General features: G+C 46.5%; 1 protein-coding gene across 2 annotated transcripts in view; it reads right to left on the reverse strand.

The window, feature by feature from the left end:
- VANGL1 (VANGL planar cell polarity protein 1) overlaps positions 1–16,423 on the reverse strand; it is a 45,934-nt gene that overhangs the window by 16,807 nt on the left and 12,704 nt on the right. For both annotated transcript variants that reach the window (XM_048293927.1, XM_048293926.1), the window contains exon 4: positions 15,255–15,862. In XM_048293927.1, the coding sequence (XP_048149884.1) occupies positions 15,255–15,862 (608 nt within the window). The remainder of the gene's footprint in view (positions 1–15,254; positions 15,863–16,423) is intronic.

Genomic DNA, 16,423 nt, shown 5'->3' on the forward strand with positions numbered 1-16,423 from the left:
AGAAACCTGTTTATATCATCAAAATACTGGCTTTGGACACCGGTGGTTTCTAGGAAAAGGGTTTTGAGTTTTATGAAGTGGTACGAAACGGGTTGGTGAAAATTAAAAATAAGGACAGAAAAAAAGATTAAAAATTGAAGCCACACCTCTATGCACCTGTCACTCACATGGTTTTAGCAGTTTTGTGCTTTCCTGCTAAGCTAGAAATGTAGCCTGTCACGGTACTATACCAAACATCAGTAGACACTGAGAATTATCGAGGGCAGAGGAGTGCCCCATACTTTTGCAACAGATCTATGTACACATCCAGAAAGGGCTGAGCTGTTTGCTACCAGGGCAATCTTGCTATAGATGCAGATCTTGCAGCATCAGGGTTTAGAGTGAGCCACACACACCTAAAATACACAGGGATAGGCAGAGGTTTGATGACTGCTGTGTTAATTGATGGCCGAGGAAGCCTGGGGTTATTTAATCAAATGGTTCCCAGCACAGACTCCTCTCCTCCAAACAACATTTTTTTAAACATTCTTCAAAACAGACACAGCATCAAAACAAGACAAGGTCTCTGGGCACATAAAACACTTGCCACAGCCAATTGGGAAGTTTGGCACTTCAAAGAAAAGCTAAGAAAAGATTCCACAAAGCAACCTTCCAAGGAGAGCCAGCTTTGCTTTACCAGATGTCTGCAGCCTACAATTGCATCAAGCTTGGCTACTGCAAGAAATACTGAGGTCTCCTGGGGCACTGAGCTGCTCATCCAGAGCACTTCTTACTCTAGCAGTGCTGTCAGCTCACGTCCAACAGGTTCAGAGGCCTTCTCTGCCTTCCTTTGCCCTGCAATCACATCTTTCTCCCAGAAAACTCCCTTTTCCCCCCCCTTTCTCATACTCTTTTGCCAAGGCACAGAGCTAGGGCTCAAGCTCCTGATTCTTCACCATGTTGGACTGTTTTCCCAGAGCAAAGTCACCACAACTTATAAAACTGGAAATAGACAGCTGAAGTGCAAATGCTTCCCACACCAACATCCCTGATAAAAATGATTACAGAAGGGATTTCCACCATCCTCCACGCAGACTTGCCTCCCTGCTCTGCCTGTCACAGCTACAGGTGAGGCCAGCACAGGCTGCCCACAGAGATGACCCTGAGGAGCACTGCCAGGGGCCAGGAGCTGGCAGAACCCAAGGGATTCAGTACTCACTGTCCTTCCCAAGCAACACCTTGGAGCAAGGCTCCCAAGAGGACAAAGGTTGTGCAGAAGCACTTTGCAGTGCTGGCAGAAGCACAAATGCCTTGGCTACAGTTTGGCCCTTGCCAATAAACAGAGCCCGAGTCAGATCTCGGCAGAGATACCAAGACAAGGAACTTCTTCAGCAGCTGTGGCCAAACAAGCAGAGCCGAAAAATGCCTTTTGATCATCATAACTACAAGAGCATTTCAGTTTGGTACAGTCAAGAGAACAGGACCGCAGCCTCTAGGAAAAGGAAAACCACATTTTCTTGTCAGACAACCACAACTGAGATCTCTACTTGGCTAAGGCAGGCAAGCGCAATCCTCGCCCTCCCTGGAACAGGCACCAGGCAACTGGGACACAGCGAGTTTGTTTTAGATACCCAACTCCTGGCATTCGGTGAGGCAGGGAAAAGAATTTGCAAGGTCAAACCTTTATCAGGGAAGGGAAGAAAACCTCATTGTAGTAGCAGGTTACCACTGTGATGGCAGCACAGCTGCTGCCTCCAAGGCAGCCAACATCCCTCCGTTAATGGTGCAATTAATACGGAACCCAAACACACAAAAGGTCTGCCCCCATTTTGCAGTGACCAGTCTCTGTCTTTCTCTCCCCTCACAGCCTTTTTTAACAACATGAAAATGATGGAATTTAAAGCGTGTCCCCATCTATACCCAACACTGCACATCTGAGCAACACAACTGTTGTAAATTTAAGGAGAGCACCAGCCCAGCTTTTAACTGCAGATCTCCCCTTCTCTGCCCTGTGCAGTCCAAGAAACACGGCTCCCCAACAGACACTCCTTTACAAGTCTCATCTTCTGCAAGACAAAAATCAGAATCAACACACCAGCTGAGCAATACAATAGTTCACTGCTGATGTAGAAGGGATTTCAACACAGAAATTCTCTGAATGAGAGAGAGAGGAGCGGAATTCATTTTCAGGTTGGGTTTTTCAGTTTGTTCTCCTCAAACCTCAGAAGCAGCCTAGTCAAAACCTAGTCAAAAACTATCGAGTACAGGTGAAAAAGACCCCTGCAAGTCCACTACTAACATTGCTGTTACATTTGAATGTTTTCATTTTGAAGAGAAGCTGTGAGTATTTTTAAAAACCAGGACTTTACAGGAGGGTATGACCAAACTTGGGGGCTGTGGGGGAATCAACTCCTTTACATCACACAACCTAAACAAGCTACTTACTTAAGCCTTCCTGAGGAATCCTATAAAAGTACTCCCAGGCCAGCACTAAAAAGATGCTGCTACAGAAGTACAGAGCATTAAGTTTTAGCCAGCAGCTATAAAACCGCAGTAAACCCAATGGCATGCTCCTACTGCAGTTCTCCTGAGAAACTTCCAAGCCTGACACCTCAGGAAATTAACTGGTCTACAGGGTACCAGCACACAGCCTGAATGTTTTCCCCAGTCACCTTTACTGGTAGAACCTCAAAATTTGATGAATGCTTTCCCAACAGCTGCACTGCCCTTCCTTCCACTTCCAACAGCTGAAGGTGGCAGCTAGCATAACAGACTAGTAAAAAACTGCAAGACATTACTGGTATATATAGTGAGGAGGAAGAGAAGGAGAGCACAATCCTCTCATTTAAAGGGTGGTCTGAAAGGTCCAATAACATGATTTGCCAGGAAAGGACAATCACTGTGTTGAGGTCAGATGCTGTGACAGCACCACACTTCTCTTTCTCAGTAACACAGTGAACATTTTTTTCACAGTATGTTGTGCTGAGGGAGACAAAGATCAAAAGGACACTTGTTATCTCCAACATCATATTCAACAGACAGAAAATTGAGTAAGCTGTAGAAGTCTAACATGAGTTTTAGAAACAATGGAGGTTCTGGAGCACCAGAAGAGCTTCCTATGGAAGGCAGAGGACTCTAAAAAAGAAGGAAGATTTAATCCCTTGCTGAGACTAAGCTTCTTGCCAGGTTCTCTATATACAAGTCTAGGAAGCTTTATTGCAGCAGGTCAGCCTAGGTAACTGGAAGGCTGCCTTCCAGCCCCTCACAGAGTACCAAAAGGGAGTTTAACATGCGGTAAAGCCACATGGCCCCAGTTGCCTCAGCCCATCCATGGGGATGGGTGAGTGTACAACAAGAGCAGCTTCAGGAGCTGCATCTGAAAGAGCAGCTTGTGAAAGCTTGAACATGTGGTGCCACAAACTTCTCCCTCAGAAGGCTGAGGAAGCCAGCTGCCAGGAGAGCAGGCTCCAAAGCAAACTGCCCGCATCCTCTAACGCCAAGACCACCTCTCCAAGGGGAACAGCGTGTGTAGGGAGGTGCTGTCAAGCACTTCCTCACCACTCAGATACCTAGCAAAACCACTAAATCCAAATGGTATAGCTCACAGATTAGCCAGGGCACAACAGCAGCTCTCAGGCACTCACAGCTTGGGCTGCATTTCAGCCAGTTCCTCAGACATCAATCATCCCATGCAGATGCCCCAACAGCTCTCAAACTAGACACCCACTTCCCTTTGATCCCATACAACACATTCAAGCAGGCAAAGGTGCTCCCTTCTCATCAGACAAAGAGAATATTTGCTACCAGCATCTCTTGCTCCAGGGTCTGCGACAACACAGACAAGAAACATGAGAGGCAAAGGACCTGTCCATGCCCTGCCATGTACCTGCCATGTCCCAGACACCTGTAGTGAACCAAAACAACACCTGGCCAGACATCCACACCTCAAGCTCAACCCAGCACCCTCAGGAGCCACTAGTAGTTTAACAGGACATGGAGAGCAGCAGCTACTGGATCCAGCAGCTAGAGCTCAGAAAGGGGTTTTCCAAGTGCACTGCTAGCACACCAAGCATTTGCCTCCATGTTACGGTTTTGCCAAGTCGTGGGCTATCCTCAAGGGAGCTAATGAGAATACTATCTTCCTTATTCATGAGAAAAAACCCCACAAACAACCAGCTACCCTCTACTCACACTGAAGTAAAGCCAAAGCTGCGAAAGATTTTCTTCATCTATGGAGCAAATGGGCAGTTTGGGAAGGAAAGCAGTGAGAGAAGAACACAAAGGGGACAACCTAAGTGAAAAGGTGATGGGAAGAAGCTGCTGCTGAGCTTTCCCCACAAACCTGCACAGCATGGTAGACCACAGGCACACCAGAAAGACACGGGTGTCGACAAAGCAGGGACAAGTTGGCTTCCCCAGGCACTGTGGGTGTTGCATCCAGCTGCCAGCAGTCCAAGAGGATCCACTTGTCCACACCCAATTCTACACAGACCCGTGACCAATTTGAGAGAGTCAGGGACTGCTGAAGTAGATCTTACAGTTACCATTTGCACAGCTGAGCCAATTATTGAGGCCAACGAGCCTCCTGTGGAAGGAGACCTGCATGGCTCAAGATAATAATTTACAAAGTCCAGTCTCACAGCTGGAGATACGACTCTAAACCAAGTCCACAGCAGTAAGCTGCCATCCATTTGTGCACCATGTCCAGCTCTGAATCTTCAAGGACATGATCTGAGGTACTCAAGACCAATGCCTTATGCTTGGGCCAAGGCTGGTCCCTCATAGGTCAGCTGGACTGGGGAGGAGAAGCAACGACTGGAGGCTCTCCCTTCCCCAAGCTCAGCAGAGGAGCAGACTTTTGCAGACAGAGAGCCCTGCCCCACCAAGGAGGGCTCCTGCAGACTGCAGGAATCTACGGGGCTTGATGGGATTCACGCAACAGTCCCTAAAGAGCTAGCTGATGTCATCACAAAGCCTCTCTTGATGATTTTTGAACAGTCATTGTCCTGATTTTCAAGAAAGGCAAGAAGGAGGATCCCAGAAACTACAGGCCTGTCAGTGTCACTTCAGTGCCTGATAAATTGATGGAGAAGATTATTCTGGGAGGTATTGAAAAACATCTGAAAGACAATACAGTCATCACTCACAGCCAGCACAGCTTCATGAGAGGAAACCCCTGCTTATCAAACCTCATTTCCTTTTACGACAAGATAACCCACCTAACTGATCAAGGGAAGCCAGCTGGTACAATCTTTTTGGATTTCAGTAAAGCTTTTGATACTGTCTCTCACAGGATCCTATTGAACAAGGTGTCCAGCACACAACTGGATAAACACATCATGGGATGGGTGAGCAACTGGGTCAGGTGCAAAGGGTTACAGTGAATGAGGTGACATCAGACTGGAGACCTGTCACTAGTGGGGTTCCACAGGGCTCCATCCTTAGTCCTGTGCTCTTCAATATCTCATAAATGACTTGGACACAGGGCTGGAAGGGACACTAAGCAAGTTCAGAGATGATACAAAACTGGGAGGAGCTGCTGATGCCTTGAGGGCAGGGAGGCCCTGCAGAGAAACCTGGACAAATTACAGGGCTGCACAATTACCAGCCATGTGAAGTTCAACAAGGGAAAGTGACAGATTCTGCACCTGGAATGTGGCAATCCTGGATGTAAGGACAGACTGGGGAATGAGTAAGCTGAGCAAAATAATCCAGGTAGAAAAATACATACACAAACTGCAAAGCTGCATAGGTAATAGAGATATAAATTACCAGTTCCACAATTCTGCCACTGCATCACTGTGCAACTAGACAACATTTCTTTGGGAGGGGTGAAGAAGGATCAGGCTGCTGACAGGATTTTTTTTGCAGCAGCATTATCTGAAGAAGTGATGTGGAACTATGATCAAACATTTATGTAATTGAGGGGTGTACCGAGTATTTCTGAGGGAGGCGTAACCTCTTTCAAAGGTTTCTACACACTTGAGGTTGTATTTAGGATTTAGGGAGTTTCAAACAAGTCAGGGGTGCAGAACAACACACAAGCAAAAGGTGTGCTTTACCTTCTGAACACAGCAGTTAGGAGCAAGATCACGAGCTTACCCTGCATGCAAGGGTGAGACAGACACTTAGTGCAGAAACAAGGGATGAAATGGCAGACACCCCCAAGCCCTGAGCTACAGGGCAACCCTCAGCCTCCAACTCAAGCTTGTGTCCTGCTCAAGCAGCTAGGAACCCTGCAGAAATCGGCAACATGTGGGACCCTGGATTAGCATTTCCAGTTCCTGGGAGCAGCATAATCCATGACAGCAATGCATTTCCTCCTCCCAACATACACCCAATGCTACGCCTCTGATTAGCCTGAGCCTCAAATGAAAAAAAGTAGATGCAGGAACTGGCAGGTATGGCAAGAAGTTTACACGACTCTGCATTTTCACAAGATAATTTAAAGCCTGTTCATGCTTCAAGTAAGGCCAGTCTTTAGCCACGGAATTCTTCAAGCTACATTAATCATTATGAAGTAACTAAGGGTGGGGCTTTTTGTTAGTAGTTTTTTTGAGGGTGGGAGAAAGGGTTAGTTGCTGATTTAGGGTGTTTTTTAAAGTCAAAGCTAAGAAATACAGCTTTAATTCCAAGGAAACAACAGAAACAAAATGTTCAAAGCCTCTACTGGCAGCAAAACTCCAGTGCTGTAATAGGACTTTACATTTAGATGCTGCAGCCATAAAACATCAGCATTCAGCTCTCGATCCCACTGCTGCCTGGTAGGATGCTCTCTCAGGAAAGAGGACCACCTCCTACTTGACCCCCCCCAGGAGGAGATGGGATTAATGTGGCAAGACTTTGAACGAGGTTGTCTTTAAAATCAATAGAGCAGCTTTAACTTGTTCTAGGATTCCTCTCAAAACACCTGGGAATGTTATTCTCCTGCAAGCCTATGCAGACAGGCCTGAAGAGGCAGCATCCATGTTAGCCACTAGCAGACCTTCGCACACAGGGGTATCAGCTCTCAAACTACAGCCCAGTCCTCCCTGCACAGCATCCTTGCACCACAGGGCATCGCTCACAAAGCTCCAACCCAGCAAGCTTTGCACAAGCAAGAGCCACCTGATTTTATAACCAGCACTCAGCAACCCTATGGGGCCACAAGGACATGACCTGCAGTTACGAGCTCAGAGGAAAAACCCAGTCCCAGCAAGGATGCAGATAACCTTCTACCAGGACTAGAGGAGTGCAAGCCAGAGTCAGCAGCCTGAAGCTCCCAAACCACAGCCAAAGTCCTTACTGCTGTGCCAGGAATCTGTTTTCCTGTCAGCCAGGGATAGCTCTCCCACACTGTCAGCTGATATCCCCACTTGACCTAAACTGCACAAAAGGAATTTAAACACTGAAGTTCATTTAAGCAGGTACTGGAGGGGGAATCGAGTTATAAGTGAAAATATTGCCCTCAGTTTTATAGCCATTAATAAATAAATAATTTTTTAAAATTCTATTACTACCACACAACTCCCTATTAACTTTTCCTTATTTCTTCAGGGCAGAGTCAGGAATTAGCTTCCATATTTCTTGGACATTATTTGTTGTGCTATATGAGAACTGTAAATTCACAATTCCTTGTCCTCTTAACAAAAAGCGAGCCTCTTCTTTTCCCCCAAAGGGCACACAGCTCACTTCTTTGCAGAATATTTGTATTTCATCACTCACCACAAGAAACAGATGTCAAAGGTTGAGAGGGTGGATTTCTTTTTTTGCAGCATTCAAAGATAAAAGCACCTTCATGGCCACAAAATTTGTTTGGCAGCTTAGGGAGGCCATCTGTCTCCGTGGGTGGTACACACAGGCACTTTGGAGGGCAGGGACAGCAGGGCAACAGAAATTCCATGACAAACCCCCTAAGTACAGGGTAGGCTGGAGTGCATACCGTTCTTGTACTTCTGGGCAGTATTGGTTTTGAAAGACAAGCCAACAAGAAAGGAAATCCCTGCAGATGAACCCAATGGCATTTCCTCCACACCACCTCTTTCAGAAAGACGAAGCCGAGCAGCTCCTCACCAGGGAGCAAGTAATACTGTACTGGCCAGGTGGGTTAATAATTGACAGCGGGCACTTCACCTACAAGTAGGCTTGTAAACTTTTAAAGTATTAAGTATTCCAAAAATGCAAGACGGCTCCAGGGTATAACAATCAGCCTGCACCACTTGCCCTTGCTGCCTGGTGCATCTGCAGGAGCACAAATAAGACTGGTACATGGCCTGGGGTCTGGTACCTTCAGCTCGTGCTCCTCCTGGTGAAGAGGAGAGGAGAAGTGGTGTGTGCATGAGGGGTGCTGGGGGTGATCAGGGATCAAGATCGAGGAAAGGAGAAGGGCAGAAAGATGTGGGCACTTCAGTTCCCCAAGCTCTCTCCTCTTTATCAAAACAAGGAGCAGCTCCATATGAAAAGCCATATGTAAAATCTGGAAAGCATATGCAGAAAGGTAAGAGGCTAGGAAAACATGCTCCTTTCAGAAAAGCACAGCCCTCCCAGGCTTGGAGACAGACTTTACCGCATCAGAAACTCCCAGACAAGTTGTGCATGTGGTCAGATACTTATGGTCTATCCTAGACTTTCCACTCACCTCTAATGAGGAGTACCTGGCATTCTTGGAGCTTGCTGATCACTTCTGCCACAAACAAGCAGCCTCTTAACAAGCTGTTGCTCTGACCCATGTCGTAAGTCCTAGCTGAACTTTGCTGGCAACACAGCCCTCGCACCACCAAACAGACCCTTGTAAAACAGAACAAGGCACCATTCCCATAACTCATCTGGAACATCAAAGGAGACTGCTCCCTACTCAGCAGGGAACAGTACTTTTTTTTTTTAGAGGCTACTGGAAAATTCCCGTCTGCAATTCCACAGATACCCTCCTGGCTAGAGCAATCATATCTCTGCAACACCATCCTCCAGAGGTGAGGCAGCAGACACAGGCAGGAGGGAATAGTATGGCCTGTGACTAAAAATGGTTAAGAATGTGGCTGAAAGTCTCTTCCCATATAAGTCATTATTAGTTCATCCACAAGTCAGAGCTTTCTTTCCTACTCCATGACTGCTCCATGGCATGGGTGTTTCAAAGGTGCTAACACTCAACTGCCCACTGTGAACAGAGTTCAGCAAGCTCAGGAATGGGAGCATGGAAAAGCTGCCCAGATGAGTTGCAGGAAGTTGCAAAAAAGGGGTTGTAAACACCCAGTTTTGTGAAGTGTTGCTGGAAAGACACTGGGTAGGGGGTCACAAGTCTGACACCCCTCAGAAGCTGCTCTGGAGGGGACCCCTCAGTTTCCCCAGGAGCTTCACACTTGCAGATGCAATTAACACCCATTTAGCCGGCTATCCCAGAACTTCTTGGGAGGGGAGACTGATCAGTGCTGGTGCTCGTCATGTTTGGTGATGGGCGGGAGAAACTCGCACAAATGGGCATCAGGACACCTTGTACGGATTTCAGGACAGGGAAAATGTATTCAAGAACAAGGCTAATCTCACACAGGCTGGAGGCTCTGGCAACAGAGCTGGTCAGCAAAGTCTGTGTAACATGCTGTTCTAGCAAGTTCCTGCAATCAAAGCAGCAGGACAGTTAATAATATGTTTTGCTACAGAACAAGGTAAAAACTCATCAGCTCAATCTGTTTCATCAGTGTGCATCACTACAGAAGATGATGAGGTTGAAGAAACCCCAAAGAGAAAGGAGGGCCAGTGTAATTCCTCAAGGCCCTGGGAACACAGACCAAACAAACTGCACACAGGGGAGAAGGAGAAGCCTGGAGTGTCTCCAGCAGGATTTAGCTCGGCAGGTACAGCACTGCACTATAGTGCACCAATGCTTGTTCTGCAGTCCCACTTCTGACTGCCGCACTGGAAACAGAAATATCACAGAAGTGTATGTGTGAGATCAGTCACACTATGAAGGAACAATGCAATTAGACACACATTGTCAAGTTCCTTCACCAGAAACCAGCAAGATTTTAGCAGCTCTTGCTCAGGGAAGAGATCCAGCTGCCTAAACCCACAGTTACAACCATGCTAGAAACAGAAACCAAGAGGTTCCATGGAAGCTTTCCTTTTGAGGAGTAGAAAGATTTTAGAACAGCGTAAGTGTTGACACAAGTCCAGGCAAGAGCACTCTGTACAGCTCAAATGCTGACCTTGTGCTCATCATTAGAAAAAAAATCACCCTTGATATGTGGAGGCATATTTGAGCAATAAGATCAGATGTCAACGCTTACAAATGCAGGTTGGAATATGGAGAAGCCTGTTCCCACTCATTAGCCCTCCACACACTCCCCCCGTAGTGAACAAAGTACCAGTGGCACCAAGGGATGCCTGACAAGAGAGCACTCAGAGTAATCAGTAAATACTGACAACCTAGAGATCAGCTTTATAAGCAACAGGTCCAACAAACACCCAAAGCAGCTGGAAGACAGGCTGAATGCATCCCCCTTCCACAGAACACATCTGCATCTACTTTCTTTTGTGAGTGTGTGCAAGCCACTGGGTGTCTCAGTAAGGCATTGATAATTCCTGCAGGGAAGGTACAGCATTTTCAGAGACACATACTTGTTTTGAGGAAGCAGCTGTTCCCTTCCTGAATTTTCAAACCACAGTTCAGCAAACATCCATATACCCAAACGGAGATGGGTAACAGGGATACAAGGAATGTTCAAGCACACTTTTACCGTACAGAACTGCTATTTCTGAGTACTAAGCTTCTCTTGATTAGATTGACAAGAGAACACTGACCAGCTCACAGCCATCTGCAAAACCTGTACCCTGATTCCAAAGGTGTACACAGGCTTCCCCACCATCTTCCCAGTTCCTAAAGGCAAGCCCACGCCACAAAGGACAGTGACCTGGTTTTCTCTGGGATTGCTTTACTTTTCTTCTTAGTACACTGATGTTTGGGTTGTTGCTAAGTACTGCTTACTCTAAGTCAAGGACTTTTCAGTTTCCCATGCCCTGCCATTCAGTGAAGAGTTGCACAAGAAGCTGGGAGGGAGCACAGCCAGGACAGCTGACCCAAACTGGCCAAAGGGATATTCCATACCACAGAATATCATGCTCAGTGTATCATCTGAGGACAGCTGGCCAGGAGCCACCAACCACTGCTTGGGAACGGGCTGGGCATCAGTCAGTGGGTGGAGAGCAACTGTACTGAGCATCACTTGCCTTCCTTGGGTTTTATTTCCCCTCTCTCCCCTCTTCATTACAACTACTATTATCACTGTTATTATAATTAATATTATATTTTACATTAATTAAAATATTAAACTGTTCTTAACCCACAGATTTTACCTTTTTTTTCTGATTCTCGTCCCCATACTACAGAGTGAGGTGGGGAAGAGTGAGTGAGGGGCTGTGTGGTACTTACTTGCCAGCTAGGGTTAAACCAGGACAGACACAAAAGACGACTGAAACTCCTACTACTTAAAACAGCCCGACACAAGATGAACTATCACAGTCCTGCTCCTCATATACTTGCTGCAAGGATGAGCAAAAAGGAGGAGAAGGACCCACTCTCAAACATTTCTAACCTCAGAAAACCACGACTAACTATACTGCAGCCCAACATTCGGACTATGTGGGAGATCAGTAATTACCACATGTATTAGAAGCCATTCATTTTGTTGAGCTGTCCAGACTAGCAAAGCTCTAGGGTGGGAAAGAGCACTCACTGGATAGGAAGGCAATATGTTTTGCACCCTAACTTCAGAAAAGGCAGGGTTTCTCCAGCAAGAGCTTTCCTACACAGTTTCTGAGCCATAAAAGACAGTACTGAACTGCGGATGACAAGTCTCATCAGCATCCCTATTTACAGGGAAAAACCGAAGCCTCTGCTGCAAATCCAAGCCTCCACTCACAAAAGTATCGGCCTTTCAACTGAAAAGTTATCTACTCTTGTGCTCCCCCACCTTCATTTCCCTTTGCTGTTGCTTTCAAAGTTTTGCCACCATTCCCACCCAACCTCCTGCATTTTCCCAGGCTTGACGTTTCCTGCATCTCTGCTGCTCCCTGCTCTTCACCCACATATACGACCAGAAAGCATTTGCCCTGCCTGGTGACCCTTCCTACCAGGAGCAGCAGAGCAGTCAGTGAGCTGAGACTTGGCACCACACTCATTGAGACTCCTATTTAATTTTCACCTCCCCCCTCCAAGCTCCTGAATCAATGCCAAAGGGAACATTCATTTTGGCAGTCAAGTCTCCCAGAAGAAAATAGCCAAAGTGCTGGGGGTGGGACCAAGCCAGCCTATTAATAGGCTGATTAGAATATGAATTTGGGGAACTACTCCCAAATATGCTTACCCTCCTGGACCTAGGGCTCTCAAGGGTGGAGTGGAATACCTAACTCAGCACTTTCAACTTCTTTACGGCATTTGGAGCCAAGGAGAGTGGAAAATCCTGTCTGTACCCTGCCTCACAAAAACATTGTTTGCCAGAAGGGCAGCTGAGCTATTGTTTTCTTCCTTTCTCCCCCAGAAAACATGTTGTTCTCATACTTACGTAGCAGATCCCTCTGCCTCACCAGAAAAGACCTAGAATTGGAAAGCTTCCATCTTGGATTAAAAAGGGCGATATCAACAATTTTGATGTGAAAAACAATAAAAAGAGCTACTCCAAGAAGCAACACTGAAAAACATAAGATGTCTCAAGTCCCTTCTCACCACCAGCTTCTCCAGAGCACACTAGACTGCTGAGGAAGACAGACTCCATGGATTGTTAGTGATCAAAACTTTTAAGATATTTGAGAGTGTAAAGAGACAAATGGTTTTGACTTCAGGAGACAATCAGATTGCTATAGCTGTTAAAGCATGCTTCTTCCTTCCAGGTGGCAGCTCAGAACCTCTCCAAGACCCCTTAAAAGTGCTGGGATGAGGCAAGCATGCATGGTGGCAAACAGAGTCCAAAGGCAGCAGAAAGTGGTACGTGCCTACTCCATCATAGTTAGAACCCCCTCTCCAGCACACCCACAAGGCTGCTTCTCCAGTCTTCCTGAAATCCAGACTGTCCTTTCATGTCTTCACATTTTCCCATCAACAGACCTCCCATTCCAGCCTGATGCCTCAGCCAGAGAGTCAAGCAGAGACAGAAGGCAACACTTTGTGACCTCGACCTACATTTCTCCAACAAGCATGACAAGACCTTCATGAAAACTCTGCAAAATTATGCCGTGAAGATGATCAAGTTCTCTTTTTTGTTCATGTTTCACAAACATCTCACAATCCTAAGCCCTTAGAAGCTGAAGGAGATATCAACTACATTCACTTTTTACACAGTTTGTCACATTGGAGCCACACTCTTTATCAAGATCAGAAGTTCTCCTTACCACCTACACACAAGTAACACTCAGAGAGGACAAACTCTTCCTTAGCTGGGAGACACGTGGCCCCTAGTCAAACCTACAGTTTTACCTTTGCAGCAGTAAATATGCAAAGACACACAGGTTTCAAAACACATGTCAATACACATTGAACTCATCTGTCAAACTAAGGAAAAAGCAACACTAGTTTAGCATTATCAGACACACTTGACGAGACTCTTCTGTAGTACAAGACGCTGCAGCACCTGTGCGCGGCATGGCACACTCCATGTACCAAATGAAACTGAAATCAGCTTGCCAACAAGCGAGGAGTTACAAGTTTTCACACATCTCAGATTTTACCCTAGCTTTTACAACTCTTTGCTGCCTTAGCATCACCCAAGACATTTCAAAACCTTGCTGCAAAGAAAGAATTGCAGAAAACACTGTTTTTAACACGCCCTATTAAATATTTAGGCCCTGATTCTCAAGCAAATTCTTTGCCTCTGATGGCAAGTTAGGCATGCAGACTTTGGCAGATGTAGGATCTCAATTCCTCTGAACACAAACCCACAATCTACCACCAAGCAAACTCTCTCAAACCAAATCTGCATGCTGTGTGTGTATATACAGGTAAATACAGACACATGCCAAACCTTCTCTGCAGAATTTACTTATGATTGAACTGCCTCATCACACCTCAAGGCACAATATTGTGGCACAGGGAAACTTTGGTAATCATCTTTCCATCGCTCTCATCTTATAGGTTATGCTGGATCACTGACCACAGAGCAATTAAGTTAAAAAAAAAAATTGATTTCACAAGAAACCCAACTGATATTAGTTAATTTTTTGAATTCCTGAAAGAGGCATTTAGTTAAGTGAATGGGTGCACTTCCACCATAAAAGAGGGGCTCTCCCCTTCACATTTCATAGAGAAGGAAAACAAAGCAGAGTCCAGACCCACTTCACCCAACAGGCCTCGAGTTCTTCTATTAAGCCAGAAACATCCAGGAGAAAACTCCCAGACTTGAGCTTGAACCACTAAATCTGCTTCAAAGCAATTCCATTGGTAAGCTAACGGGTGCAGGAGACTGTTCCTACATCCACTTAAAGCAGCAGATGCTAATCTCTTCATCTGCCACAGATACACAGACCATTGGGGTCTGGACAGGATAAGCTGAACAGATGTTTAAGTGCACATTCAGCCTGGAGAATCATCTCCAGGGCTCAGCTGCTAGCGGCACAGGACACAGGAACTAAGGGATTTCTGGAAAGCTTTGCAGGACACAGGAACTAAGGCAGTTCAGACACCTGTCCTTTTTTGTACCGTTGCTGAGAGAAGCACTAATGCCAGCAGGAATGTGGAAGCAGCATGCCTATGTCGTACCTACAGCTCCCAAACGCTCACAGATACATCCAGCCCAGCAAACTGATCCATACCTAATGGCAAAAAGAGCATCGTGCTAAACCTTCAGCCCCTGCCACGTGGCCTGGCCTGCTGACAGGAGTCTCTGAGCAGATATGCTCTGCCTGAAGGGCTGCTCCCAAAGCAGTGCCTGGCCTGTACAATCTAAATGCACAAGCCAGCCCCAGCTATGCAAGGAGAGCTCTCTATTTTCCTCCAGTAAGGAGAAAGGGCAAGAAGCCCAGAGAAGGATCTTAAAGATCTCATCAGGCATTGGCCAGTGACCATCCCAAAGTTGTGACATCAGCTCTTTTCATTTCCTGAAATGCACAGGACTCCTCTGAGGCAGGTACAGCCTCTCCCACACTCAGAGAGGGGGCAGAGAGGTTCAGTTTGGTAACTTCGGAGGGACTCTAGGAATTCTTCTGGGGGAAGATTCAGGAACCAGCAATAACACATACTCAAGAGCGGCTGATGCTTCATGCCACAGCAGAGCCACACTTACATCCGCCACTGGATTCCAAGGGCCTGTACCTACCTCAGGTGTCCCAGGCTGTAGTACCGCGCCTCTCCGTCCGTGGAGCGAACCACCTTGACGGTGAATGTGGGCTGCAGCTGCCGCAGCTCCAGCAGCACGATGGCCAGGTAGTGGATGAAGAGCAGGGCGTCCACCAGGGACACGGCGTACTGCACTATCCCCTGGTAGTTGGTGTCCTTCGAGTCCAAGATGCGAACGCCGTAAAAGAGCCAGTAGGAAAACACAAAGAAGAATATGAGGACCAGCAGAAGGGCCCGAAACACAAACACCCTCGGTAGATCTGCCTTGGGTTGGCGGAAAAAAAGAGCCCAGGTCCCAATCAGGAGAATGAGGAGTTTAAACGCCACAGAGATGAACAGTCCCTCACAGACAGTACCACACGGCTCCAGATCATCTCGCCACAGGATCTGGGGTAACAGAATGAAGGCAATGGGGGTAAGGAAGACTAGGAGTCCGAGAACAGCTGCCACTGTTAAGCCCAGGTAACGTTTGCAGTCCAACCCAACACTGTCTTCCAGATCCTTACTGATCCGGGCAATGTCCTCCTGGGAAATACTGTGCTCAGAGGTGCCTGTGATTGCTGTCGTGGTCTCACCCCAGTTGTCATCCTGAAGGAGGAAGAGATAAACAGAAATAACATTGAAAAAATCAGGCTATTCCTTCCAGATGTTCTATTTTTCTTACGTGGAAAGACTGCTATGACAGCCTTAAGTTCCAGAAAAAAAAATACATAGCAAAAGCAACACCTTCAACACAGTGAATAATTAACCCTGACAATTAGTAAACGTTTGCAAACAGCAGCAACCTGTCCAAACCAGTGACTATAAACATTAGATGCTAAAAGCCCGTAACTGCAGAGCAGGTAGCTCAGCTTGCTGTGCCACTCACTGTACCCCCAGAGGTGGTTCTTCCAGCACATTTAACGAGTAACATGACATAAGTCTTGGAAACTGTAGTAATCACCAGTTCCCATGTCCAGGGCAAGGACTAGTATTCTTCCAGCCCACAAATTCTGCAGTGCAACTGCACCACAAAAGCACCTGGAAGGGAAATTTTCATTTCAGTGTTTCAAGCCAGTTGTTGTTGTTACACAATCAAAAACATGTTCACACATTATTTTTCCATCCGTAACAGAAGCAACCACACCTCCAGCAAGTTCCTCCACTTTT

The sequence above is a fragment of the Corvus hawaiiensis genome, chromosome 2 (assembly GCF_020740725.1).
Source record: "Corvus hawaiiensis isolate bCorHaw1 chromosome 2, bCorHaw1.pri.cur, whole genome shotgun sequence".
Lineage (NCBI taxonomy): Eukaryota > Metazoa > Chordata > Aves > Passeriformes > Corvidae > Corvus > Corvus hawaiiensis.